The 27,235-nt window shown below is 39.8% G+C and overlaps 1 protein-coding gene across 4 annotated transcripts in view; it reads right to left on the minus strand.

Annotated features, from left to right (window-relative positions):
- Nucleotides 1–27,235, minus strand: part of CCDC34 (coiled-coil domain containing 34) — a 188,373-nt gene that overhangs the window by 82,480 nt on the left and 78,658 nt on the right. For all 4 annotated transcript variants that reach the window (XM_042958105.1, XM_042958107.1, XM_042958106.1 and 1 more), the window contains exon 5: nucleotides 26,808–26,905. In XM_042958105.1, the coding sequence (XP_042814039.1) occupies nucleotides 26,883–26,905 (23 nt within the window). In that variant the 3' untranslated portion in view covers nucleotides 26,808–26,882. The remainder of the gene's footprint in view (nucleotides 1–26,807; nucleotides 26,906–27,235) is intronic.

A 27,235-nucleotide genomic window follows, 5' to 3' on the forward strand; every position in this document is an offset into this window, starting at 1 on the left:
CCAGTGGAGGGATAATCTTTTGGTTTTTAATGTTTAAACAGACATTTTTTTAAATGTCCACAAGTCTTCTACCCTTTTAGACATTCGTCTAAAGCAAAGTGCATTTTCCTGTCCAAATCTATAGCAAGTTCAAGTCTGTTTCCATTACATCACCTTTATTTGCCTCTACAATCTATGAAATATGTTAAACACAGAAGACATACAAGGTGAAAGAAACTTGTTTGCAGGTTATTAAATCTTCATTCATCAATTTCTTTGTGTTAATGGTAAACTGATGCCTACAAAATGGGCAGCTGTGTGAACGGGAATGAGAGCAGAACTACAAAGTGAAAATATAACAACCCAGATGCAAGGTGGTGTGAGATCAGCAGTCTATTTCACTGTGAAAATAGAGATGTTTCTATTCCAATGCAAATTTTCACAAAGTAATTTGGCTACAATCTGTGGATCTGTCCACTTCTCACCACCTTTCCACTGCCATCCAAATCTGAGTTCCCATCATCTCTCACTGCACAAGGTTCTGTATCAGATACCTCTTGAGTATAATGAGTATAACCTGCCCTTACTATGCCTCTGCTGTTCCACAGAACCCTTGCTTCTGTGGGAACTCTTGCTTGCAATGCGGGATGATTATAGGAACTACTAGTCATTCTGCCTTATATATGAGTCTGGCAGTGCAAGAGAGTTAACACTTCAATGGGTAATGCTGAACCAAAGGGGTCAGGGCTGAACAATTCAGAGGTGTATTCCCACCTGACCTTTTAGAGGTCCCTGGTGACATATAGGTCCAGTTGTCTACAGAATTTATCAGCATCTTCCATAAAACTAGATTGATTTTGCCTTCTTTCTCACCTAACACTTCTAATCTTCCACTTATGTTCCTTGGATCACTTTCCAAAACAAACAATCTACACACAAGCCCTTGCCTCAGGCTCAGGTTTATGGAGGAAAATGGGCTACACAACGGCCTCCTATTTTCCCCCAACTATCCCTTTCAACCTTAAGGAATCTGTTGCACAGCAGCCAGAGCGGGTCTCCTAAAATATCAAGCATACTGTATCATCCCCCTGCTCAAAAACTGCTAATTGTTTCCATCACATTCAGAATAAAATCTAAAGTCCTTTCAGTGTCTCCCAAGCCTCTCACTCTTTTTTATTTTTCTTCATACCACTTACACCACATGACATTATACTGTGTATTTATCTGTTTAAGGACCATCTCCTCGATTGGAGTAGAAGCTTCGTAGCAACAGGGACTTGTCTCTCTTGCTTACCTCTATATCCCCAGTGTCTTGCTCAGGGCCTACTATGTAGGCATCAAAAAATACTTGTCGAATAAATAATGGGACACATGATTTTCATTATGCACATGGTTGTAATGCTAGAACGAACATCATCTCAGACAAAGAGGAAAAAACTTGCTGTCAGCTGCTTAGTTTGAGTGACTTTGGGATATGTTTATCCAACAATGGGTGAAAAATGTGATAAAAATGGCTAAGAAGCCTTGTGCCATTCCTCACCAAGATGAGGATTGAAAAACAAAGGCCATTCCTCTTGATCAAAAGCTAGATGTAATCAAGGCTGGATTTTCCCAGGGATGTTTAGCTTTATAACTATAGACTTCAAGCTATAAAAACACCAGTATTATTGAAATGCCTGCAGGCAAAATTACTCTATTATTGTGAGTTTGAATGCTCCAGGCCCTAATCCCATATTTGCTTTCTGAAATAATTATTTTTAAAGTGATTTTTTAATATAAAGTGGCTTCTTAGGAATGCAACCATAACACTATAACATAGATCATACCTCTGCCCCAATGAATAGAGAAGAGCTGAATCCAATCTATAAGAAAGCTTTCCTCCACAGATAAAGGGGAATCTTGGAGTAAATAAACTATGGTAAAGCCCTCAGAAATCACGACTATAATCTTAAAAGGAGATAGGGGCCCAAAGAAAATATTACCTATTAAAGCCATAATTAACTAAAATTAAGCATGGCTGACAACTCCAGAGGTCAATCAGGCATTGGGTTGGCAGCCACTAGGGTAACCAGTCCTCATGTGTAGTCCCAGATTTAGCACTGTCAAGCTAAGTCACTTCACTTTTGTGTCAAATGCTGTTGAGGGCAAATACTATATCATTCACAGTAGATCCTGGTATCATCCTCACACTTGGCACACAAAGGAAGTTTCCCAATAGACAAGAGCTGACTCTGAGTAAGTGTGCAGAACTAGGTGAGGCATAATTCGTACTCTTAAAGGCCTCGTGTAACTTTTAACAAGAATCGGTATGAATTATTTCTCTATTCCTTCTGAAAATATCCATTTGCATTTTTGCCAGCACTTTATTCCCTGGGCTAGATTAGCTACAAATTCCCATGGACAACATGACTCTCTTTCAAATTAGAAAATAACCATGTCCAGGGGCGCCTGGGTGGCGCAGTCGGTTAAGCGTCCGACTTCAGCCAGGTCACAATCTCGCGGTCCGTGAGTTCGAGCCCCGCGTCAGGCTCTGGGCTGATGGCTCGGAGCCTGGAGCCTGTTTCCGATTCTGTGTCTCCCTCTCTCTCTGCTCCTCCCCCGTTCATGCTCTGTCTCTCTCTGTCCCAAAAATTAAAAAAAAAAAACGTTGAGGAAAAAAAAAAAAAAAAAAAAAGAAAATAACCATGTCCAGTCAACAGAGATTATTGTGTCAGTAGAAAAAAAGTGTTATCTATAACATGGACATTGTGACATGATTTTGGTTAAAAATTCCCTTTGAGCAGAAGACATGAACAGACATTTCTCCAAAGAAGACAGACAGGTGGCCAACAGACACATGAAAAGATGCTCAACATCACTCATCATCAGGGAAATGCAAATCAAAACTACAATGAGATATCACCTCACACCTGCTAGAGTGGCTAAAATCAAAAACACAAGAAACAACAAGTGTTGGAGAGGATGTTGGTGGGAATGCAAAGTGGTGCAGCCACTCTGTAAAACAAAACAAAACAATATCTGTAGATTCTTCCAAACATTAAAAATAGAACTACCCTATAATCCAGTAATCACACTACTGGGAATCTACCCCCAAAATACAAAAACACTAATTCAAAAGGATACATGCACCCTTATGTTTATAGCAGCATTATCTACAATAGCCAAATTATGGAAGCAGCCCAAGTGTCCAACAATAGATGAATGGATAAATAAGATGTGGTATATAACAGAATATTATTCAGCCATAAGAAAGAATGAAATCTTGCCTTTTGCAACAGCATGGATGGAACTACAGAGTATAATGCTAACTGAAATAAGTCAGAGAAAAAAAATACCGTATAATTTCACACATATGTGGAATTTAAGAAACAAAACAAACAAGTAAAGGAAAGAGAGAGAGAGAGAGGGAGATGAACCAAGAAACAGACTCTTAATTATAGAGAACAAACCGATGGTTACCAGAGGGGAAGGGGGGGATGGGTTAAATAGGTGATGGGGACTAAGGCAGGCACTTGTTATGATGAGCACCAGGTGATGTATGGAATTGTTGACTCACTGCATTGTACACCTGAAACTAATATCCCTCTGTATGGAATTAAAATTTTTAAAAATTCCTTTGAAACTAAAGATATTCTGATGGCTCTTCATGGAAGGAATATTAGATGCTGAATCAGGAGACCTATACATGTTACTTACACTCTCTGAGCCTCAGTACTGCATTTGTAAAATGAAGACATCTGAGGAGATTTTTTTAAAAAAATCTCTTCCCAGGCTAAACAAGGGCTGATAATTGTGAACACCAGTTTATCTGTTTGGTTTTTTTTTTTGAGATATATCAAGGGATGCTTCCATTTGGTCCATCCATGGGTCCGGGAGGAAAGGGGGAAAAGACTATGTATCCATTAGCTATTGTAACATAAAGAAGCCACTCAAATGTAATGGCTTCAAATAACAAATTATTACATTTCACAGGTCTGTGGGTTGACTGGGCTGAAGTGGAAGGTTTGGATAAAAAATCCTTAAAGTATTGCTAAGGTCACTCAGCTGCATTCAACTGGGAGCTCAGCTGAGACAGGAATGTCTATGTTGCTTTTATCCTTCAGAGTCTTTCCACATGGCCTCTTATCCTTCAGTTGCCTCTCCTGAGCTTCTTTACAACACAGAGCCTTGATTCTAAGAGGAAGTATTCTTAGAGGACATGTTCCTGTGTGCAAGTGTTCATCAAGCCCCTGCTTGCATTGCCTTTATTAATCTCTCATTGGCAAATGCAAGTCCCTTGGCCAAACCCAGAATCAAGGAGCAGGATGGGGACTACACAAGAACATGAATGCCAGGAAGCATGGCTCGTTGTAAGAGAAAGAAGTACAAAATGGAGACAGGATTTTGTAGATTAAGATGTTTCTGCAGAGCTTGATCCCTTTCTCTCAAGAAACCTGTTTCCTTATTCTCCAAATTCCACTGGGCACTGGAGGTCATTGCTTCTGGCTGGGGAAGATCAGCCTCTTAAAATCATTAAATATTTTCTCCCCAGAAATACACCCATGACATAATGGCAATTTCAGCATGACCGCTGTTATCTGGCATTCATCATATATGGAACATTTTTGCCACCATTAATCAGATCCAATAATCCAGTGAATAATGAAGGTGGCTGTATGGTCTGAAAGGCTAGAAGAAGGAAAGGAATAGGTTTTAATTCTGTCTTTGGAAGGGTACAGCAACACACACTTACTGAGGCCCTGCGATATATTCACACATGGGCCACGAGGCTGTGACAATAGAGAAGTATAATAAAAACTTCATTAGACCAAAATATAACTAGAAGGAGTCCCAATCTACTGGGTTAAATACTGACAACGATAATAATGATTATTATGGGGATTGTTGCTATTAATGCTATTTTACTTTTTAAAAAAAAATCACTATACTCTGCATTTTACATGCATTCATTCGTTTAATCTTCACAGCAATTCTATAAGGAAATTGCTAGCATCCCCATTTTAGAGATGACAAAACTGTGACTTAGTTTAAGCAGCTTTCCAAAGTCCACTCAAGAAATTAAAAAGGCAAAGGCAGGATTCATATCTGTGTGCTAATTCATCCAGCCACCAAACATTTATTGAATGTTTCCTATGTGCCAGACTCTGAATCTTCATTTTCTATTTTCACCTGCTACATGTTCAATAATAGCTTCTCAATCATATGCTCAAAAGAGAGTAAATGAATAGATGGGGGGGGGGGGGAGAAAAGAAAAACTTTCAATGAAATGAGTTTTCCCTCAATTTAATAATTACTGGAGAGGTATTGGGTGGGGGGTTGGGCTAAATGGGTGATAGGCATTAAGGAGAGCACTTGGTGGGATGAGCACTGGGGGTTATATGTAAGTGATGAATCCTGAAACCAATACTACACTATATGTTAACTAACTTGGATTTAAATAAAATTAAAAAAAAAAAAAAGAATTGAGTCTTTGGGACCCAGTACCACATTGCACTCCTCCAACCGTGTGCTATGGAAGGTTGCACATGATTTACTCTCTTCCTTGGAGGCTCATTGCATCAACCTCCTTGATCTGGAGCTGCTACCCTCCTAATCATAGGCAGAGGTCCTACCATGACTTTCAGATGCTTTTGCCTCCCTGACGTCATCTTTCATCGTCACCTTCAGGATCAACTCAGTCACGTCTAATGTGGTTGATGACTAAAGGTCAAGTCTTAGGAATAAAGAATGAGAGAGACCATGCAAACTTGAGTCCTATATTCTTGCTTCAACAGTTCACTTTTGGCAATAAGAACCCTTTCCAGAATGCTGAAACTGCAAGTATTTCAAGAAGTGCTAGAAAATCTGATGATCATCTCTAGTCTTTATTAGGAGACATGAAAGAAGAATCCGTTGTCTTGGATATATTCCGGAGGTGGGGTTGGGGGGCGGAATTCCAACTAACGGTGAGTATACATTTACAGCAAAATGCACCAGCCCTGAGGTCCTCAAGCATTCTGTTTAAGTGAGATTTTCCTGTGTAAGGCATAGATTCGGACCCTGGAGTCATGTCTGGAAGAAAGGCAGGCCTTCTTTATAAGAAACAACTAAAGAAAAATACAAGGTTGGAAAAGGCAAGTAGAAGAGACAATAAAATATAATAGGAATTCAGAGAAGACTGAGACTAGCTGGGTGGCCTGTCACTAATAAACATCACTGGGAGTTGGAGGGCTTCCTAGGAGTGGGCAGTGAGGACTGAGATGAATAAGTGAATGAAGAAATAGCAGAAGAGTATTAAGCTGCATCTTCTCCACATGGGATCTTGAAGAGAAGGGATGCATTTCCAAGAAGGAGGAGTAAGTGGCTGCCTTGCTGGTTTCACTTGAAGAAAGCAAACAGCTTCTTCCTAAGAAAATGCTCTGGCAGCTCAACGACAGTAAATACAGTGTCCACCCATAAACCTCTGCTTGAAACTCAGGAATTTAAAGACTAGTTAGTTTAGAATGAAAAAGAATTAACCGCAGGGGAAGAAGGGAGCAAGGCATTACCCGCCATAAACTCCTTAAACCAAATGGACTTCTGACATATGTTGTTGTTGTTTTTTTTTAAATAGAGGGGCTTTCTCTGGGTGTTTGGGTAAGGAGTGAGTTATATTTTTCTGAACTTTACGGATAGTATAATAGTTAATATTACTTTTGGAGTCAAGGAAATATCCATAATGATACAGTGATAGGATATACAAGGGAACAGTACTCAAGATAGGTAAGGTAAGCTTCAGTGTAGGTCAGGAGAGCTGAAGAGGGAGTCTGAACTGAAAGGGGTGGCTTTCACAGAGGCAGTATGAAGTCATTACCTCAGGACAGAGACAAAGGTTAAAAAAAAGAGAGAAATTTTAAAAACTATCTATTTCATTTGTTTCCTAAAAATAAGCTTCATAGAAAAACAATGTCAGTACCATTCAAAAGACAGAAAGCCACAAACTTAGAAAATGAGATGCAAATGTATTTTTAAACCCTCTGAGTGATTAAGATAGAAAGAGGTTGATTCTTCCAATCCCCAAAAGATTGTATGCCTTCTATTACTTACAGGACATCTCCTAATCCCTATTTCTATGAGAAATCTATATTTCCTTAATAGAAAGCACTGAGTTTTAGAACAGTGATGTAAGTAAAGTCTTTGTATAAATGTATGTTTTTCATTATAAATGTGAAAAACACATATTACAAAATAGGGAAAGCAATGTGCTCATAATATAATTTTGCATTGCGCTTTTTCCATTTGCTGTATATCACATAGCTAAATCATTATTTTGTTACTAGTCTTCAAAACGATTTAAATGGCCAACTAGAATATGTCATAATTTATAAATTTCTTTTCAAATATGTTGAGTGTATAAAGCCAGCAACACATCCAGTTGGAATGTCATCTAGATATCTATAGAAAAATGTGCTTCTTGGTTGAAGTATTCAACTCTTTGCTTTCTCTTTAATGCAAAGGTCTCTATTTTTTTCCATGGGCTCATTAAGTTATCATTGCCTAAAAAAAAAAAAAAAAAAAAAGGACTCTCTCTAGAGACAATCAACATTTGCTTGTGAAATGGAAAAGGACTTAGCTAGCATATTTATCAAATGTGTAAGTGGCCCATGAGACAGAGGCATAGCAACTATGGTAGGTGACCCATTCTGAATCCAAAAAGAATTTGATTGGCTGAAAAAATAATAGCATGAATCAAACAAGATGGCATTTCACAGAGTGAGAAGACTGGGAGTGTTCGGAGTAGAGAAAAGGAGCCTTAGAAACAATAAGATAATGGTCTCAAATATCTGGAGCCAGGTGGGAGGTCTTTACTATGAAAAGGGAATTTCAAATAGAACTGTAATAAAAGATAATCATAACTATAAGGTCCAAATTAAAAAATTACTGCACAACAAATCAAGCCATTAAACAAAAAATAACCCACTGTTGTTTGTTAATTCTTTCTGTAAATATTTATTGAACACATCTAATAAATGGAGGCTAGCATCTTGCTAGGCACTGAGGAAGCAGCAGTGAAGGAGGCAAGCATGACCCCCACCCTCAAAGTGTCCCTAAGGGCACCAGAGAAAAAAAAGGAAACAAAACAATCAAACTAAAAAATATTATAAACTATGTGTTATAAATAATAAAAGGGCCTAAGATAAAGATTAATAAGAGGGATGAACTGTAAACAGATGGCCAAGAAAAACCTTTCCGTGTACTTGACACTTTACCAGAGACCTTAAAGAATGAGCAGGAGTCAGTTACATAAACAGTAATGGAGTGTTCCAGGCAACTGCTCTGAGGCAAAAGAGTTTGTGTGTCTGGAAAAACAAAAGAAGGCAAACAGTGCTGGAGTCCAGTGTGTAAGAAGGTGGATGGTGAGTGAGGAGTTTGGGGAAACAGGCAGAAAAAGGCTTTGTGGGCATTGTAAGAAGAGTCAGGTGTTAACCATAATGCAATGAGAAGTCGTTAGAGAGCCTTAAGCAGGGACTGCCTTGACTGAGTTTTGCTGTTAGAAAAGCAGTCTGACTGAGGTGTGGAGCACAGGTTAGAGAGAGGCTAAAGGAGAAGCAGGAGGCCAGTTAGGAGACCACTGCAGCAGCCTAGGGGAGAGAAGACAGGCCCTCAGACCAGAGTGTGGAAATGCAGATGGAGACAAATGAGCAAAGCCAAGACAGAGTCCTAGGAGGGAGTGAGCTTGAGATCCCTTGATGTGTTCAGAGCTGGGATGACCATTCCTCAATAGGTCATAGAAGGGATTCTTATCCCATAAAGCCCCTTCCAACTCTGCAACTCTTTAAGAGACATATTCTAGAAGAGACGCTGGCATGTGAACAAAGAACCTTGAGAATTCAAGACATTGTTCCTATTGATTTGCATGCACAGGCCCTGTCTTTATGAAAATTTTAGCAATGAAAGACACTAGGTTGGGCTCAATTCCTCCTAAGAGTTAATTACCGGCCTGGCCCCAGGAGGATCAGAATGAAACGGGAGCATGTGGAAGGCATCACGCTTACAATGTGAACATGAGCAGCACTAATGGGAACACTCCATTGCCAGGCACCGTCCTCATAATTCTACAAGTGAGCCAGAGCCTCTGGAATCCCAGTTCTGCAGCTGCTGCACAGATGTGTGCTGAGCACTGGGACAGGAGCAGAGAAAGGAGGTTGGAGCATAAAGATAATTTATCCAAATCAAACCAGGACTCTTGGCATTTAAGGAAATGACTGCCATTCCTGTCTATACAGTATACCCAGGAAGATCTTCTCAAAATGCAAATGTGATCCTGTCCTCATTTCATCCCAACCTGAAAGGTTGCTTAGCGTTGCTTTTAGGCTAAAGACCAAAATCCCTGGCATGGTCTGTAAGTAAGGGGAGTACATGTCCTACTTTGTCCAGGATAGTTGGAATTTACAACTATTTTGGTCATTGTCAATCACCCCTCATTTTACTCTCACCAATGCTTCCATTTGGACAAAAAATTATGTGGTCCCCCTACCTACAAGGTCCCACATGCCCTTTCCATCCTTATATCTTGCCACACTCTGAGACACAGCCATGCTGGACTTCTTTCTGTTCCTCCAACCTTTCCCCAACCCTCCTGCTATAGAAGTTTTACATAAGCTGCCCTTTCCAGCTGGAAAACTCCCGCACTCTCCTCCCCTTACACCAGATCACTTCTGGTCCTCCTGCAGACCCTCCCTGACCAGGACAGTTGTCCTTCAGACTCTCTCTTAGCTCCATTATGTTCCTTTCCTCCTCAGCACTTATTCTAGTGGGTTTTGTTTTGCTCACATTTATTTGGGTAATTCTTTGATTCATATTCAACTATGTCTCCCATTTGAATGAGGGTAGTGACCCTGTCTTCTTTACCCTAGAAATACAAATGCCAAGCATATTTTGAATGGATGGATGGATGGATGGATGGATGGATTTATTTATAAGTAAGTTAACATACAAACTACTAGTTACTTACTGGCTAATCCCACCAAACCCAGCAAACAAAAACAACAAATAAACAAAAAAAAACCTATGTATTTATACACTAGGGAAATGGTAAAAAAGTGACTTGATTGATCTTTGGAATAGATTTATTGCTCTGTGTGTGTGTGTTCCAAATAAATATTGACTTCCATACTGGTCACCTTGTAAAGTTGGACCCTTATCCCAAAGACAGCAATAATTCTAAAACTCCTCTTTGGAACTTGCCTGAAAAGTCTCAGTGTATTCTACTGGATCTCCTCAATAATGGCAAAACTACAACATTCAGAGGGAGGTTTTGATTGCTGGAAAAGCCTACTGGCATTTTGTACCAAGTTTGATAAACGAGTCTGGAGACCAAGACAGACAGGGGTGTTTAGGTCAAAAATGAGGTGAAACTCTACAGAGACCAAATCTCTAATGTGTCTCCAAAACTGGCTCAGAAGGTAATTCCAAACACTTTGGCAGAAAATGTGGAAGAGGAAATAATCCTCCAATGGATCCTTTTTGAAAGATAAGCCCTGTTCTGTCATTTGAAAACATGTGTAGAAAATCAACCTCCACAAACAAATTTCTCAAAATGACAATCCTTTCTCCCAACTGTGCAGTGCTTTTCAGCACACAAAGTGCTTTCTCCACATTATACTTTCAACAAGTGACCACTCTAAGAGACTTTGCTATGTTCATTTTGAAGAGCAAGGCAAATGGGGTAGAGGAGGTAGGGAGTGGAATCTGAACTCTCCTGGGGTCATGAGTCACGAAGGCTTTAAAGAAATCTAACACCTCCCAGGACAAAGCATGACTGGAAAAACAAATACCAACTACCCGAGACAGCATCACAATACGTTCCAGCCAAGTGTAGACACCCCTTGGAGCCCACCTGCTTATGCTCCTTCACCCCAGCTCTGCTAGGGCCTTGCCCCAGGACTGACAAACAAAAGTCAGCTCTGAAATTCCATTAGCACCACCAGAATGTTTGCCTAGCAGCTTCTGGATGGAACAGAAGGGGAAAACGCATTTTCTGAATCCCACCTTAAATATGCAGGAGCCAAGAGCAAAGCAGGGTTACAGAGCCTAGAGCTTTGGATCTACTTTATGTGACCTGTTTTACGGCCCTTGAAATGCATCAGGAAGAACTGACAATGAATATGCTGGGGAGTCCTAGGAAGCTTGTCTTGATAGTTCTCCATCTTGCCTCTCCTAACCATCTGGTGTCAAATCTAGTTTCAGTTTCAGAATTTCAATGAAATAAATTGGTCTAAAAATGTTTTGCCTCTTTGCTCGCACTAATGCATTAACCTTCTATTTCCAATCGAAGGTATAAGGAATTTCAACTATTTGGAGCACCATCTCCTCTATCCTAAATATAAATCAGGAGACATAAAGACCAAAGAAGCCATCTAAAATTCACAGAAATGTACTCTTCATTGTGCCATGGGTGGCAACAGAAGTTCAAGGCAGTCAAAAACAACACGGTCTGGTATCAGGTGGAGGCATAACCAGAAAGATTACCAAGACTGGATAAGTCAGAGGCTAGACTAAGCTGACAAGGGATAAATCTTAGAATGAGCACCAATCTGGGAATTGCTCAAAACATTCCAGGTGACCAAAATGCCCTCAAATATCTAGTGTTGGGGCCATTGATTGAGGGGAAATCTTTTTTCTGGCTTTGGGCTTTAGCAACAAATAGAATCCAGGGTGTTTCTCTCTCCAGGTTGTTAGATTAATTTTTATACAGTCCCTAAGAAAGATCTCTTTCCCACTGGACTGTATTATAACCAGTGACCACAATTTATTGTTCAAGTTCAGACACATTTAAATGTGAAAGTGGCCACCATTAATTTTTCTGGGAAGCAGGTATTAACCTGGGACAGTCCCAGGAAATCCAGGACTTGCTACCCTTCTTATAACAGATGCATTTTCAGTGGATGACCTCCAACTCATTCCATGTTTCCCAGACAAGGAAAACAAGCAGAATGATGCCCCTTTTTGAGTCAACTGAAAGTAACCAACCTGTCCTCCAGCTGGTATCTAACAATATACAACAGGTCCTGAAACCACAAACCACATTACCTAGCATTCCTTGACAAACAAGACCTGATATTTATCAGGACAGCCAGACATTTGCCTTCATGAGTAAACATGTTATGTCCAGTGTCCCAGGGAAAGCTACCACCTCCCCATCCAGACATCCACATCCTCACATCTGTATACCTGCTCCATCCCTAACCCCATCTATTTTTCAAGGGAGTGGAATATCTTCCATGACCATGTTGATGACAGATTTTCAAATGGTTGTTTGATTTAAGAAGATCAACGCAATAGCAGTGCTTCTCATACTTGAACGTTCATAAGAATCACATAGGATCTTGTTAAAATGCAGACTCTGTTTCAGCAAGTCTGGGGCAGGGCCTAAAATTCTACACTCTCAAAGTTTCCAGGTGATGCTAAGGCTACTGGCCAATGGGCCACACATTGAATATAAAAGACCTACAGCATTTTTTTTCCTACAGCATTTATCTTAAAGGCTTAATGACATCTTAGATATCTTTAGTGCTGAAGTGAAGGAAAGCATGCCCATTAGATCTGTACCCAAAAAGCAACATGGTGGAAGGAAAAGTAGAAAGGCGGGGCGGGGCAGGGGTTGGGGGAGCTGGCGCCTGGGTGGCTCAATCAGTTGGGTGTCTACTCTTGATTTTAGCTCAAGTCATGATCTCATGGTTGGTGAGATTGAGCCCATGACAGGCTCTATACTGACATTGCAGCACCTGCTTGGGATTCTCCCTCTCCCTCTCCCTCTCTCTCTCTCTCTCTGCCCCTCCCCCACTCTCACATGAAAACACACACTGTCTCTTTCTTAAAATAAATAGACATCATAAAAACAGTATTTAAAAAAAGAAAAAGGGAGAAATAGAGAAGAAAATAAAGGGAGATAGAGGAAAGTGAGAGGGGAAAGAAAGAAGGAAGAAAGGGAAGAGGGAAAAAGAAAAGAAGTGAGTAATAAAAAGGGAAGAATAAAAATACACTCAATTAAGTTGGGCTAGGGAAGAAGAAAATAAGGGTTCAGTGGGTCCCTTGGGCATAAGTGGGAAAAAGCAGCTCCATCCCCATTGCCTGTAGCACCAGAAAGTTGTTTCCATTCCAAAGGGGTCCACTGCAATAAATATCTTAAATTCCTTTATTTTCACAACTGTTAATCAATTACTCACAGATCCGTAACAGAGTCCTCTAGTCCAGTACAGTAACTTTCAAACTGTTTGATCACAGGTCATCCAAGAAATACATTTTGCATGTGGCCCACTAAACACACACACACACACACACACACACACACACACACACACACACTGAGCAGGCAGTTTCAGTTCCTGGTGAGAACCACTTCCGGGCTTGCAGGAGGCAGCCTTCTCGTTTTGCCTTCACATGGCAAAGAGACAGAATGAGCTCAGGTCTGTCTTCTTTTTCTTATACGAATACTAATCCCATCAATGGGGCCTTGTCTTTATAACCTCATCTAAACCTAATTACTACCAAAAGGCCCACTCCTAATGCCATCACAATGGGGGTTAGGGTTTCAACATATGAATGGAGGAGGGGGAAGGTGGACACATTCAGTCCGTAATACTATTTAACACATCATCCCCAAACTGAATGCCTCCAAATATTTATTATTAACTCTTTTGGTTCTGTGATCTGACTGGGATCAGCTGGGTGGTTCTTATTTGGGATTTGTCATGCAGTTGTAGTCATGTGTCAGCTGGATGTCCAAGATGGCTCATTTGTATGCTGACAGCTGATGACAACCATCAACTGGGAGCTCAGCTGGAGCTCTCAACCAAAGTGAGTACATGTAGCTTGTCCATGTGATTTGAACCTTTCATAGCATGGCAGCTGGACTCCCAGACAGAGTGACCCAAGAGCAAGCATTCCAAAATGCCCAGTTGGTAGGTAAGTGACCTCTACATTACCTGTACATTGGTAATTAGATACTGACTCTTGGTGAGATTCAATTTCTATCTTTTTGGTAGGAGTATTTCCTAAGTGGTACTGTATACTTGCATTCAGAGGGATACAATACCTGGTTGTCTGTCTTTTCACAATAACAGCCATTGATGATCAAATGCCCAGATAAAGTAATTTATCAGGAGTTCGAATTTATATTTTTCAAAGATCATTCCAGCTATAATACAAGTTATCTTTAAAAGGACTTAAAGTAACAGTTATGTGCAGCTTCATGAGAATAACAATCAAAACCAAGTCACAATGATAGGAAGATTTTGGGGCACCTCATCATAGCTTGGTCATCTTAATAGTCTATAAAAAGGTAGTCTATAAAAAATAGTCTAAAACTAGCCTATAAGTTCAAAGGGAAGAAAAAAAGAAAAAAGGAATAAGTTGGTTTGCCATATTCTTTCACTGATACTGTTCAATTATTGGCAAAGGATTTGCATTAAAAAATTTGAAATAAAACATCCTTAAATATTAACAAAAAATGCATTTACCCCACAATGAGGATGGATAACAGTACCATTAAACATTTGGTTTCTTCAAATGCTTGCTTCTTCTTTCCCTAGCTTTCTTTTCTTCTTCTCCTTCTCTCCTTCCCTCTCTCTCTTTCTCTCTCTCACTTTTTTTTTTTTTTTTGCAGGTAAGGAAATATTTTGAGCTTTTTAAAAAAAAAGGTAGCAAATCAAAATATAACAAGATTACAAATACTGTGATAAAAGCTGCTTTTATCAAGACATTTTCTCAACTGAGGATTGCATAACCCACTGTAGTAGCCGTGGTCAGAAATCATACGGGAAGGTGAGATTGCACTTTAGCAATAAATCAAACCCAATCTGTGTCACCTGAGAGGGGGCAGAGTGGCAGCAAGGCTGGGACAGGAGCAGTGACATCTGAAATGTCATCTGAAATTCCCAGCTACCACCACTGCTCCAAGCAGCCAGGAGCTTCTCATGCTTTCACAGGCTCTCCACCCACCTGCGGATTGGGTTAGAATGCAGAATCTGATTTAGCAGTGTTGGCCTGGGGCCTGAGATTCTGCATTTCTGACAAGCTCCCGGGTGATAAAACAATGCTGGTGGACTATGGCCCACACTTGAAGAAGCCAGGCTCTAGAATTCACTGGAGCCACTGTCTCTCCACTGAAAGTCAATTCTTTGTAAGTTTTTCCTATGTGGACCAGTATTCTCCCTATTGGATCATGAACATATCAAGTGACATTGTCACTGTCTTAATGATCTCTATTAGCTGAAAATGTTTCCTGAGTAACTTTATAATAAATGGTATCACTTACCCCTTGACCACAGGGGATTTACGGTAACCTCCTCCAAGTAATGCTGCATGTGAAAAAAGAGATCACCACTGCCCTATGCAAAGAGCAGACACCAAGAGGGTTTGGAAACCCACCAAGAAGCAATACTCTTGTCTATGTCCAAAAGAAGCCAAGATTTTACCACAGGGCTTAAGTCTGGGTGGCCCTTTGGGTTTCTAGCCTACATCAGAAGCACACACACAAAAATGACTTTATGATAATTAGCCTCCATGACATACTTTCAAGGGAGACATTATTAGACTCATTTTAACTATAGACATGGGGAAGTTTTTCCCCACCCAAGGCCACCCAAAGTGTCAGGGATGAAAATGAGGTCAAGAATCAAAAACTATGGTTCATCAGTCCTCAGTATAAGCGATGAGACCTTTTCTTTAAAGAATGCTTATGCTCTGGTTTAAAAGTCTATATTAAAAGGGAAGAATAGAAAAGCACAAAAGAGTTCTGGGTAAACTATTTCGATATTTGTTACAATTTGTTATGATTTAGTTCATTCATTGCCACAAGGTTTTTTCACAATCATCATTGCTTGGATGTCTTTCATTATTATGCCTGTGCCCGTGTGACTTGGATGCATGATTTAACCTCTCTGGGCCCCACTCTCCTCACATGTGGAAAACTGGAGTTCTCATAAAGGATGGGATGAGATAATGCATGCAGGGAACTTTAGCACAGTCTGGCATGTGGTAGGCATTACATAAGAGTGAGTTATGCCTGCACAGATAATACAATACTTCTCCTCAATCATAATGCAAGTTTGCCTCTGATAGGAGCCACAAGCCTCATGGTTTTGTTCTCCTTAATGCCAGAGTGGTGCTGAATTTGCAACAGACTTAATTATCTGTCCTAATCCCAAAGTCCAAGAGCTTCTCTCTGTAACTCAATTCCCCACACCTCTAACTTTTCCCAGAATATTTACCATTATGTAAATATGAGATGTCCAGTTTCCAAGAACATTTTTGAAGTTATCATGATTTCCTCAATATCTTATAAGCTTCAAAGTGATTTCACAAACATCATCTCATTTAAAGCTTTGAACAGATTCTATAAAGAAAGCAACATCATCAAGTGTCCATGTTACAGATGGGTAAACTGAGACTCTCAGAAGTAAAGTAATTCCCTTAAGGTCATACTGATTAATAGTGATAATAGTAGTTGCTACTACTGATGTCTTTGAAGACACAATATTAGATTAAACACATGAGATTGCTGATATTCTACAATTTTTAACCTACACACAAAAAGGGAATTTCATATTGTTTAACCTAAAGATAAATGTATCATGTCATTTAATTCTCATATCAACCCTGTAAGGGAAGAACAAACCTCTATTTTAAAGATGAGGGGAATGGAGCCACAGAGGTAAATACACTTACCCAAGGTCAAGCAGTGGAGCCAGGATTCAAACCCAGACCAATAGGACTCCAAAGACCATTCCAGAAGGTTTACCACACCACCTTTCCAGTATACAGCTAGAAAACAGCAGAGCTGGCACTATTGGTCGGATCTCTGACTAGTGACCCAACTTTTTTGTACTAAAAATGTAGCATGTTTATACTTGATCTCCATAGGAACTACATAAGGGAGAATAGATCATCCCCATATTAAAGATGAGAAAGCTGAGGCTTGGAAAGTTTTCATGGCTTGGTCAAAGTCACACAGCTACTATATGCTGGAGCTGGGACTCAAAGTAGGGCTGTGCACCTTCAAAGTCTGGGCTCTTCACTGCCATATCAGTGGTTCTCCAATTACCTGGGGACCTTTTAAAAATTCTAACATCTAGGTGACTCTGCATACCAGTGAAAGCACAGCCTCTTGAGGTGGAGCACAGATTGAGGGTAGTTTTTGAAACTTCCCAAGGTGATCCTGAGGTGCAGACAAGCTTGGGAACCACTGCACAACACCCCATCCCTTCCCACCCCAGCCCAGTACCTCCTCTACCACATGGCACCTACCGGCTGATAAACTCTGGCCCTGAGGTCTCTGCCATCAGTGTAACCACACAGTAGTGATCTTTATCACGCTTTGTACAGAGTGAATGCCTATTTCCCAGACTCACATTCTGCAGAGAGCCCCAAGCAGAAACCAGAACAAGCCATAGCAAAGGGCCAATCACAGTATCTTCCCATTGACAACAATCAGCTGTCACTCAATGCTAAAATGGAAAGCTTGTCACCTAGGGAGGGAGTCACTGTCCTCGGTACTTAGCTTCGGCCTCCCTAAGCACCCTGAACCTGAACTGGGACAGCTGAACTTGACTTCTGTCTGGGGAAAGAGAAGGGAGGCGCTGTCCAGCCTTGCTGAGTGGGACAGCCCTTCGTGTCCACCATTACCCACATTTGCCATATGCAGGGTCAGAGCCTTGCTACCAAAGGTAACCCAGGAGGTGTGCATTCCCTCCCACTACGTCCAGCCACCACCAGTTCAGAATACTTCATCTTTATGCACTTCGCTTATTCTCAAAAATATGCTTCTTTGATTCCTGCAAGCCAAGCCCATGGAAAAATAACGGAAACCAAATGCCAGGGAAATGGCGCCAAGGCAAACACATGTGAGCCCTGAAATAACAGGAGATACTGTGGTCACGTCTGACCTTCTGAACTGTGCTATGGGTTGAAGCAAAAACAGCTCTTGCTGCTACTGAAGGGGTGCATGGTAATACTTTATTTGTAATGCAGAAGAGCTTGGGTTTTAGAGAGACAGCCTTTTGAAACAGTAGGGACTCAGCCCAGGGGCCAGAAATAATATTTTGAGGAATGACTTTTTTTTTTTAAAGGCCACCCTTCACTTTCCATAAGCTCAGAATCTTCTGATTTTTATCTGTCAAATGAATATGTAAGACCTCCAGAACTTCTACACGTTTGTCTTCTGCTTATACCAATATTTTGGGCAGTCTTTCATGGAAGCTGAAATTTAAGTCCACTTGTTTATTTCAGGAGCCTCCAAGAGATAAATGTGGAAGGAATGGGATGGAAAGGTAAAATGACCCAGGGTCAAAAGTGAATTATGGAGAAGTGTCCTGGTTTCCACACTAACCAGTTTGGTTCCCAGCAGTGGGCAGTCTCTGACCTGCTGGGATGCTTCCAGCAATTACATTCCTATGAGATGCCAGCAGCGGCATTCTTGGGCACACAAGACAAGTCACCAAGAGGAATTTGCTCTATGCTAACATTACCAAGAAACGACCACAAGCTACAGAGTTTATGCAAATGAAGACCCGATTCCCATGGAAAAGATTCCTGCATTAAAATAATAGCCAAGTTTGCCTAAGAGTGAAATACTTATTTTCACACTGTTTTTCAGATAATATGCTCTTCCTTTAGTTATATTCTTTTCTGCATTTCTAGGTGTGTGCCTTAAGGAGAAAAAAATACATGGTAAAACTAGCTTTATTGCAATTACCATGGGGGAAAACACCAAATAAAGGAAATAATAATAGCAAGTACTTTGTAGTGCTTACTATGTATTCAGCCACACAGTAAATCTTAACTGCTTTTCATGTATTAACATATTTAATCCTCACAAACGGCTATTGCTATTAGTGTCCAAAAGTTTTATTTTTATTTTAATCCATCATATTTATCAGTCTTTTCATCAGTCCTTTCTCTCGTTTAGAAATCAAAAACTCAGAACATTAATAAAAAAAAATCCCCCAATCATAAAAATATTTCTCCTGTATTTTCTTCTACAAGGTTTAAATACTCAGTTTTGATATTTGAATTTATAATTTACCTGGTATTCTTTTGGATTAAGACATGAGGTAGGAACATAATACATATTTTTTCCAAGTGGATAGCCAATCTTTCTAGTATCACTTATCCCTAATAATACCATCTTTTCCACACTGATAATGTCACATTCCTCATATGTTGAGTTTACACATCTTTGTAGGTTGGGCTATGGGCTCTGGTGTCTATTCCTGTCTCAACACTACACAATCTTAATTACTACAGCTTTACAATAAATTTATATGGTAGAATAATTCCAATGTCTTTCTGCACCCATCTTATCTCTCTCTCTCTCTCTCTCTCTCTCTCTTTTATTGACCTCTGTCCTTTCATATCAAGTGGACAATTACCTGATTAAGTTCCAGGAAAAACTCTATTGAGATTTTTGTTGTAATTTATAAGTTAATTTGGAGGAATTGATACCTGCTTGATACCAAATCATGACATCAATGAACATGATGTTCTCTATTTCTATAGCCTTTTCCTCCCCATTGACAGGAGTCTTTGTCTTGTTCCTGATTCTAAAGAAAAATATTTTAGCAGTTCCTTTTTAAAAATATTTACTGTAGGAGTGCCTGGGTGGCTCAGTGGGTTAAGTGTCTGACTCTTGATTTCAGCTCAGGTCATGATCTCATAGTTTATGAGTTAGAGTCCCGAATCAGGCTCTGCACTGACAGCACAGTACCTGCTTGGGATTCTGTCTCTCTCCCTCTGTCTCTCTCTGCCCCTCTTCCACTCAGGCTCTCTCACTCTCTCTCAAAATAAATAAACTTAAAAAAATTACTATAGGTTTTTAGTAAACACCATTTATTAATTAAGCAATTTTCTTCTGTTCTATTTTGTTAAGAGTTGGCTAAGAGAGTTTTTCATCGTGAATAGGTATTACATTTACATTTATTACATTTTTATCTCAACTGTAATTGAGATAATTACATGGTGTTCCTCCTTTAATCTTTTTAATGTCAAACCATCTTTGCATTCCTATGATAAATCCATTTTTTTCCTTAATCCCATTATCTATTTCACCCATACCCCCACCCTCCTCCCTGCTGGAAGCCACCAGTTTGTTCTCTGTATTTAAGAGTCTGTTTGTCTGTTTTTACATTTGTTTTGCTTCTTAACTTCCACGTATGAGTGAAATCATATGGTATTTGTCTTTCTCTGACTTATTTTACTTAGCATTATATCCTCTAGGTCTACCCATGCTGTTGTCAATGGCAAGATCTCATTCTTTTTTATGGTTGAGTAATATTTCATTGTTCATATAGATATAGATATAGATATAGATTGATGTATCTATATATTTATATAGATATAGATATATATTGATGTATCTATATATTTATATAGATATAGATATATATTGATATATATAGATATATGATATATATAGATATAATATATATCAATATATATATATTGATGCCACATCAATACCATATCTTCTTTATCCATTTATCTCTGAAAGGACACTTGGATTGCTTCCATATCTTAGCTATTGTAAATAATACTTAAATAAACATACGGGTGCATATATCTTTTTGAATCAGTGCTTTTATTTTCCTTGGATAAATACCCAGTGGTAGAATTACCAGATTATATGGTAGTTCTATTTTTAATTTTTTGAGGAACTTCCATAATGTTTTCTACAATGGCTGCACCAGTTTGCATTCTCACCAGCAGTGCATGAGGGTTCCTTTTTCTCCACATCCTCACCAACACTTGTTATTTCTTGTCTTTTTAAGTTTAGCCATCCTGACAGGTGTGAGGTGATATCTTATTGTGGCTTTGATTTGCATTTCCCTGATTAGTGATGTTGAGCATCCAACTTTATTTTAACACAGTCATTAATTTTCTAGTATTTTGCTTATTTATGCACATATATTTATAAATGTTGTTGGTTTGTAATCTTCCTTTTTTACACTTTCCTTGTAGTGGGTGAAAAATGTTCCCTATCTTCTACTCTTTGATAAGATTGGCATTAGCATGTGATTACCTGTTCCTAGAATGTTTAGCCAACTCATCTGGTCCTAGGAAGGGGTAGGGTGTAAACTATTAACAATTTATTCCATGTCCTTAATGATAAAGGTTGTACTCCTATTTCCATTTCTTCTTGGGATAGTTTTCACAAGTCATATTTTCCTAGGACATTGATCATTTCTGTTATTTTTAAATTTTTTGGCATAATACTATCTTCTTGTCAATTGCAACATGTGGTTATGAATCCTTTTTCATGTCTAATATTGTTTGTAAATGCTGAGTTTTTAAAAAAAACCTTTATGTTAAATGCTTATCCATATTAATAGTTTTTGTTTTTTTTTTAAGTCCATTGGAGCAGACATGTGCTTTACCCAGATCCCGTAGTGTTCCTTTGCCCGTGACAAGATTCAGGTGGTTTTGCTTCCAATGGCCAATACCTAAAACTCTTCTTCAGTGGACTGTCCTTACTCAGGCTACTGGAGCCACTTTGCCCAAGAGAGGCCAAAGGGTCGGGAAATTCACATCCACTCCAGTTAACCCTTGGCCAATAACTGGAAACTGTGGGAACATGGAAGTCCCCAGGTGGAACATCCCAGAAGTGTAATTCATACTTCAGAAGCCTACATGGGATCAGGCTACTGTTGTCTTCTGCGGGACCCGATGCAAAACTGTACATTTGTTCACCTTCTTTTTCCCTGTCTGACTTTCACTACCCCCTTCCATACTTCTCCCTAGACTGAAAATAGATAACAGATCTACTACTCTGGAATGCATTAAGAGGTTGAGGACACACTCTTCTTTATCTCAGAGTCTGCTTCTGAGGAGCCCAACATATCATAAGTTTTATTTCTTTTAATTCTTTACAGTTTTATTTCCTGTGACTGTTTTATTAATGCGTCTCTTATCTTCACTATCTTTTTTCCACGATATTTGAGATTCTTTGTTTTCTTGAATAGATGGTTAACTCCTTAATTTTCAGTCTCCTTTTTTTAATATAATCACTTAAAGCTGTAAATTTTACTCTAAGGACCGCTTTAGCTATATCCCACAAGTTTCAATAGGGTACCTTTTCATTATTCTTTTTTTTAATGTTTATTTATTTTGAGAGAAAGAGCAAGCATGAGCAGGGGCAGGGCAGAGAGAGAGAGAGGAAGAGAGAGAATCCCAAGCAGGCTCCACACTCAGTAAGGAGCTGGACACAGAGTTCAATCTCACAAACTGTGAGACCATGACATGCGCCGAAAGAGTCAGATGCTTAACCGACTGAGCCACTTGGGCACCCCTCATTATTCGTTAGGTGTAAATATTTCCTTGTTTTCATAATCGTTTCCTCTTTGTGATAATCATTAGTGTTGGTCACTGACATGTCCTGTTCTCCTCTTTCTGGTCAGATCCCCACCCTCTTGAAATCAGCCATGAGGATAGATGTGCTTTGCCCAACACAAGTAGATGTGATGTATGTCATTTGGGAGCAGGAAACTGTTAAGAGCCTTGTAGTCTTCCCTTTACCACTGCAACTGGTAATATGCCAGGTGGTGAAAGCTTCATCAGCATGGGCCCCAGAGTGAGGAAAATTTGGAACAGAGCTCCCAGCAGACTTACATCGGAAATGTACCATGAATGAAAAATAAACCTTCATTGTTTTAAGATACTTAGATATTTTAGCTCTGTGCATTACTGAAGCATAACTTAAACTGACTATTGCATTGACCAAATAGTCTTTGGAAGTACCTTTCCTTCCCTGTAACTTTATTTTTTTCCCAAACGTTTATTTATTTTGAGTGTGTGTGTGTGTGTGTGTGTGTGTGTGTGTGCACATGTGCATTAGCAGGGGAGGGAAAGAATGAGGGAGAAAGAGAGAATCCCAAGCAGGCTCAGCTCTGTCAGCCCAGAACCCGAAGTGGAGCTTGAACTCATGAACCGTGACATCATGACCTGAGCCAAAATCGAGAGTTAGATGCTCAGCCGACTGAGCCACCCAGACACCCCAGTAATTTTCCAAAATATAGAGTAATTTCAAGTTTCTTTTTCTTTCTGAGTTCATGCTATATTGGAGTGTGGTCAGAGAATACATCCTGTATGTTACAGAGTCTTTGGTATTTGATGAGATTTCCTTTGTAGTGTAGCAAGTGATCAGTTGTTGGTTTACATATGTGTAGACTAGAATAAGCTAGCTAATTGGGCTGTTTGAATCTTCCGTATCTTCACTAATTTTTGATTTCCTAATCTATCAATTAATAAGAGACATGTTTTTAAAAATCTATTATGTATAGACCTTTAAATTTCTCTTTACAAATCAATTGATTTCTGCTTTAACTCTGAGGGCCATATTATTAAATACATGCAAATGGTGAATTTCTGTTCTAGATTATGAAATAAACTTCTTTGTCCTGAATAATGTACTTTATCTTGAAATCTATTTTTCAGAGTGGCTTCCAGGTCTTCCAAAGTTATCACTATCTGGGATATCACTGGCTTCAAGTAACTTTTTTTAATGTTTTATTTATTTTTGAGAGAGAGAGAGTGCAAGCAGGGGAGGGGCATGGGGGGGGGGGGCGGCAGCAGAGGATCTGAAGCCAGTTCCACAATGACTGCAGTGAGCCTGATGTGGGGCTCAAATTCACGAACCAAACCACAATTTCATGACCTGAGCCGAAGTCAGATGCTCAACCGACTGAGCTACTGAGGCACCCCCCAAAGTAACATTTTATATTGATTTCTCAGCTGGGGAGCTGTGGCAGGCAGTTCCAGAACTATGCGCACAAGATAAATTCAAGTTCCAAACCCACGCTAAAAGCAGAATTTTGACATGTTTTTATTCTCTTTGTCCCAAAAAGAGAAGTTCATGGAGGTGTCCTTTCAAAAAAGGACAAAATATAGCAAATATTTTGTCCTTAGCAAAATATAGCAAATCCAGGCCCAGGTACCTATGCCCAAACCTGACACTGTAGGCAACTCCACTTCCTAGTCACTAAAGGTAACGAACCATCTCGTTTTCTCAGAATAGCAGAGATACCTCAGACATCCAGTTCCTATTAAACTATGCCATGCTTCCTGTGCCAAGAAGAATTCTTGCTGGAATTGTTCTTCTCAAAAACAAAACAAAACAAAAACAGAACAAAACTCCCCACATATTCTCAGGAACACAGTTATTTTTAATTAGCCCTGGATGGGATGTGTTAGTATCCCTCCCCCCATAATAAATCCTTGTAATTAAATAACAAACACTTGTTATTCTTGTGCATCCAGAAACCAGCATAGAAAGGGGATAGAGAGCTGGGAGAATAGGGATGAGCAAGTTGTAGGTTTTTTAGACTTCTGTGAAGTAGGAATGCTATGTTTAAGGTGGACACAACAGGGCTCATCTGAAAAATCTCACACTCATCTTAGGTTTCTGCTCTGTTTGTTGAGCAAAGAAAGCTGCATGGTTAAGAGCATAGGCCTCAGTCAGACAGACATTCGTTTGAGCCCTGTCTCTGCAATGCAGTAGTTGCGTGATGTTAGGCAAATTGTCTAACCTCTCTGAACCATACAGTTTGCTCATCAGTAGAATGAGAATAATTCTTCCTATATCATAGGTTTGTCATGAACACCAAATGAGAAACCCATGAAGCCCTAGTCACAGTACCTGGAACAAAGTAAGCAGCTGTGATTAATAGTCCCATGCAGTAAAAGCAGTATACTGTTTATGGAGAACAGAACTAGCACCATATAATGAGGAAATGCATGATATAAAGTTGTGCTAAGGGGCCCTCTATTTATTATGGAGGGAGGAATCCAAACACATCCTATCTAGGGCCAATTAAAAAGAACTATGTTCCTGAGTGTGTGTGTGTGTGTGTGTGTGTGTGTGTGTGTGTGTTCTGTTTTGTTCAGGAGAGGAACAATTTCACAAGAAGCATGGCATGGTCTAATGGGAGTTGGGTGACTGAGGCATCTTGGTGCTATTTCTGAGAAAGCAAGATATTTGTGCTAAGGGCCTCAAAACAATTTCTCATGTGTGATCATATCATGATGTCTATCCATTCCCACTAAAAAGCTACTACCTAGGGGCCATCTGGAGGCATGGGTTTGACTGGATTAAGGAATTACAGTGCTGAGACAGGCAGATCAACAAAAGCTATCTTACACATTACCAAGTATTTGTTAAGGGACCAAAACACATTAACAGCCAAGGTCACATTGACTAAAACCAGCTTCTGAGAGCATCAGACACTAGACAGGTAGATTTTGGTGAGAAAAGGGAGCAGGGAAGAGGTAGTAAAGGGCCCAAGGCATAGGATGGTCCTGCGGGGGGAAGCCTGGGAGATCAGGTCACCCATGGAGCATCAAATAGGAAGGGTAGAATGATTCTGAAAGGCACATGGGAGAGGAAGACTGGAGTCCAACTTCGCCAGTTTTAAATTTTGCTTTCTGTGAGAACTAAAGAAAAGATAAAGTTTTTGGAATTTGGAGCCATTTCTAAGATTCCTGTCAAATGATGTGGTTGTGTGAAAATTCATGAGTAATCATGAATCCTTATCCTGCATTTTATTGAAGGGCTTAAGTCAGGCTGAATGTTAAGAAAGAGATGCAGGAAATCTTAAGCCCCTGGAATGAAGCAGCATTAAGGCTTTATGGGCAGTGACTGTCCTGCCTTCCCCTGACTCACCCCATGGCTGACAGTGTGGCTCTGGACCTCACCCCAGGCTTATATCTCATGTGAGACATGGAAGGCTACCCTGCTGCATGAGGAAGTAGCAGAGGTACTGGGATCCCCCAAGTGCTGGGCCTGAACAAGTCAGTTACTCAACAACATGTATTGTGTCCATATTCTATTCAAGACAAAGGAATTTCCCCCAGTGAGTAAAACCAGGCTAGTGAGCAAAAGCCACAGATAAGTCTTGATCCAAAATTAAGAAAGGCTTGGGGCTCCTGGGTGGCTCTGTCGGTTGAGTGTCCAACTCTTGATTTTGGCTCAGGTCATGGTCTCACAGTTCGTGAAATCTAGCCCCACATGGGGCTCTGCGCTGACAGTGCAGAGCTTGCTTGGGATTGTCCTCTCCCTTTCTTTCCCTTCCTCCCTCGTTGTGCTCACCCTCTCTAAATAAATAAATAAATAAATAAATAAATAAATAAATAAATAAATATTTGAAAAATATTAGGAAGGTCTTCCTAACAGAGTCATTCAAGGATAAAATGTAAAGTACTAAAATCCCCATCATTAAATGTGCTTCAAGGCTAGCTTGTAGAAAATCAGATATTGAGGAAATTAAAAATGATGAGCTTAAAATACACTTCCAATTTTCCAGGCCCATAAAATAGAAGAAATGACCACCAATTACAATGAATTTACAGTGTAACCAAGAAAACAGAAATTGTGGAAATAAGAGCAGATCCAAAGCAACATGTAATAAACCAAACTAAAAGTCTAAAAACTCAGTACGAAAACACGAAAAATAGCTGTCCTGAGAATATACAAGATCCCAAATTTCTTCACACCTGAGAAAGATTCATCCCTTTGCGTAAGCAATAATTAGACTGGGTTCCTGGTAGTGAAGAGAAAGTACACAGATGATTCAGAGCCAGAGGAATTGGTACACAATTTCTCATTCAGTCCTCACCGGATTCCTACTTCAATGCAGTACAGAACACAATGCTTGCCAATAAATAATAACGATAATAATGACCTCCAATAAACAGTTGCTTTGCCGTCTCATGAAAAAAGGCAGACCGGCCTGAGTTCTCTTCTCTGCATTTGTGCACACTGCGGGTCTATTCTCCATATTTTGCTTTACAATAAATTAGAATTCAAAGTCATGGCTTACCAAGCTTAACTGTTAATTGGGAAGATAGGATCTGTGACCTCATGATTTCCCACAGGCTTTGAAATCATTATTTATTCATTCTTCGCTTCTGACAGTGCCTGTGGATCAGATTAGAAAAATTATTCTTAATCCTATGAACATGTGTCAGCTCGAAACAGGAAAGAGAGAGAAAAATTAACCGGGGCTTGCTACCCAGTGTGCTCCAAAGACCAGCAGCAGGCACACTGCCTAGGAGCTTCTCAGCAAAGCAGACCTTCAACTCCTCCCACCCCACTCCCAGATTTGCTGAATCAGAATCTGCATTTTAACAGGATGCCCCCCATGACGCATAGGTGCCTTAAAACTGGTGAAGCCCTAAACTAGGGAACAGTGATTCTATAACCCACCTTCTGACCTTCACTCCCTGAAAGCTATAAGAAGAAACAGTA

Source organism: Panthera tigris, chromosome D1 (assembly GCF_018350195.1).
Source record: "Panthera tigris isolate Pti1 chromosome D1, P.tigris_Pti1_mat1.1, whole genome shotgun sequence".
In the NCBI taxonomy this organism is placed as follows: Eukaryota; Metazoa; Chordata; class Mammalia; order Carnivora; family Felidae; genus Panthera; species Panthera tigris.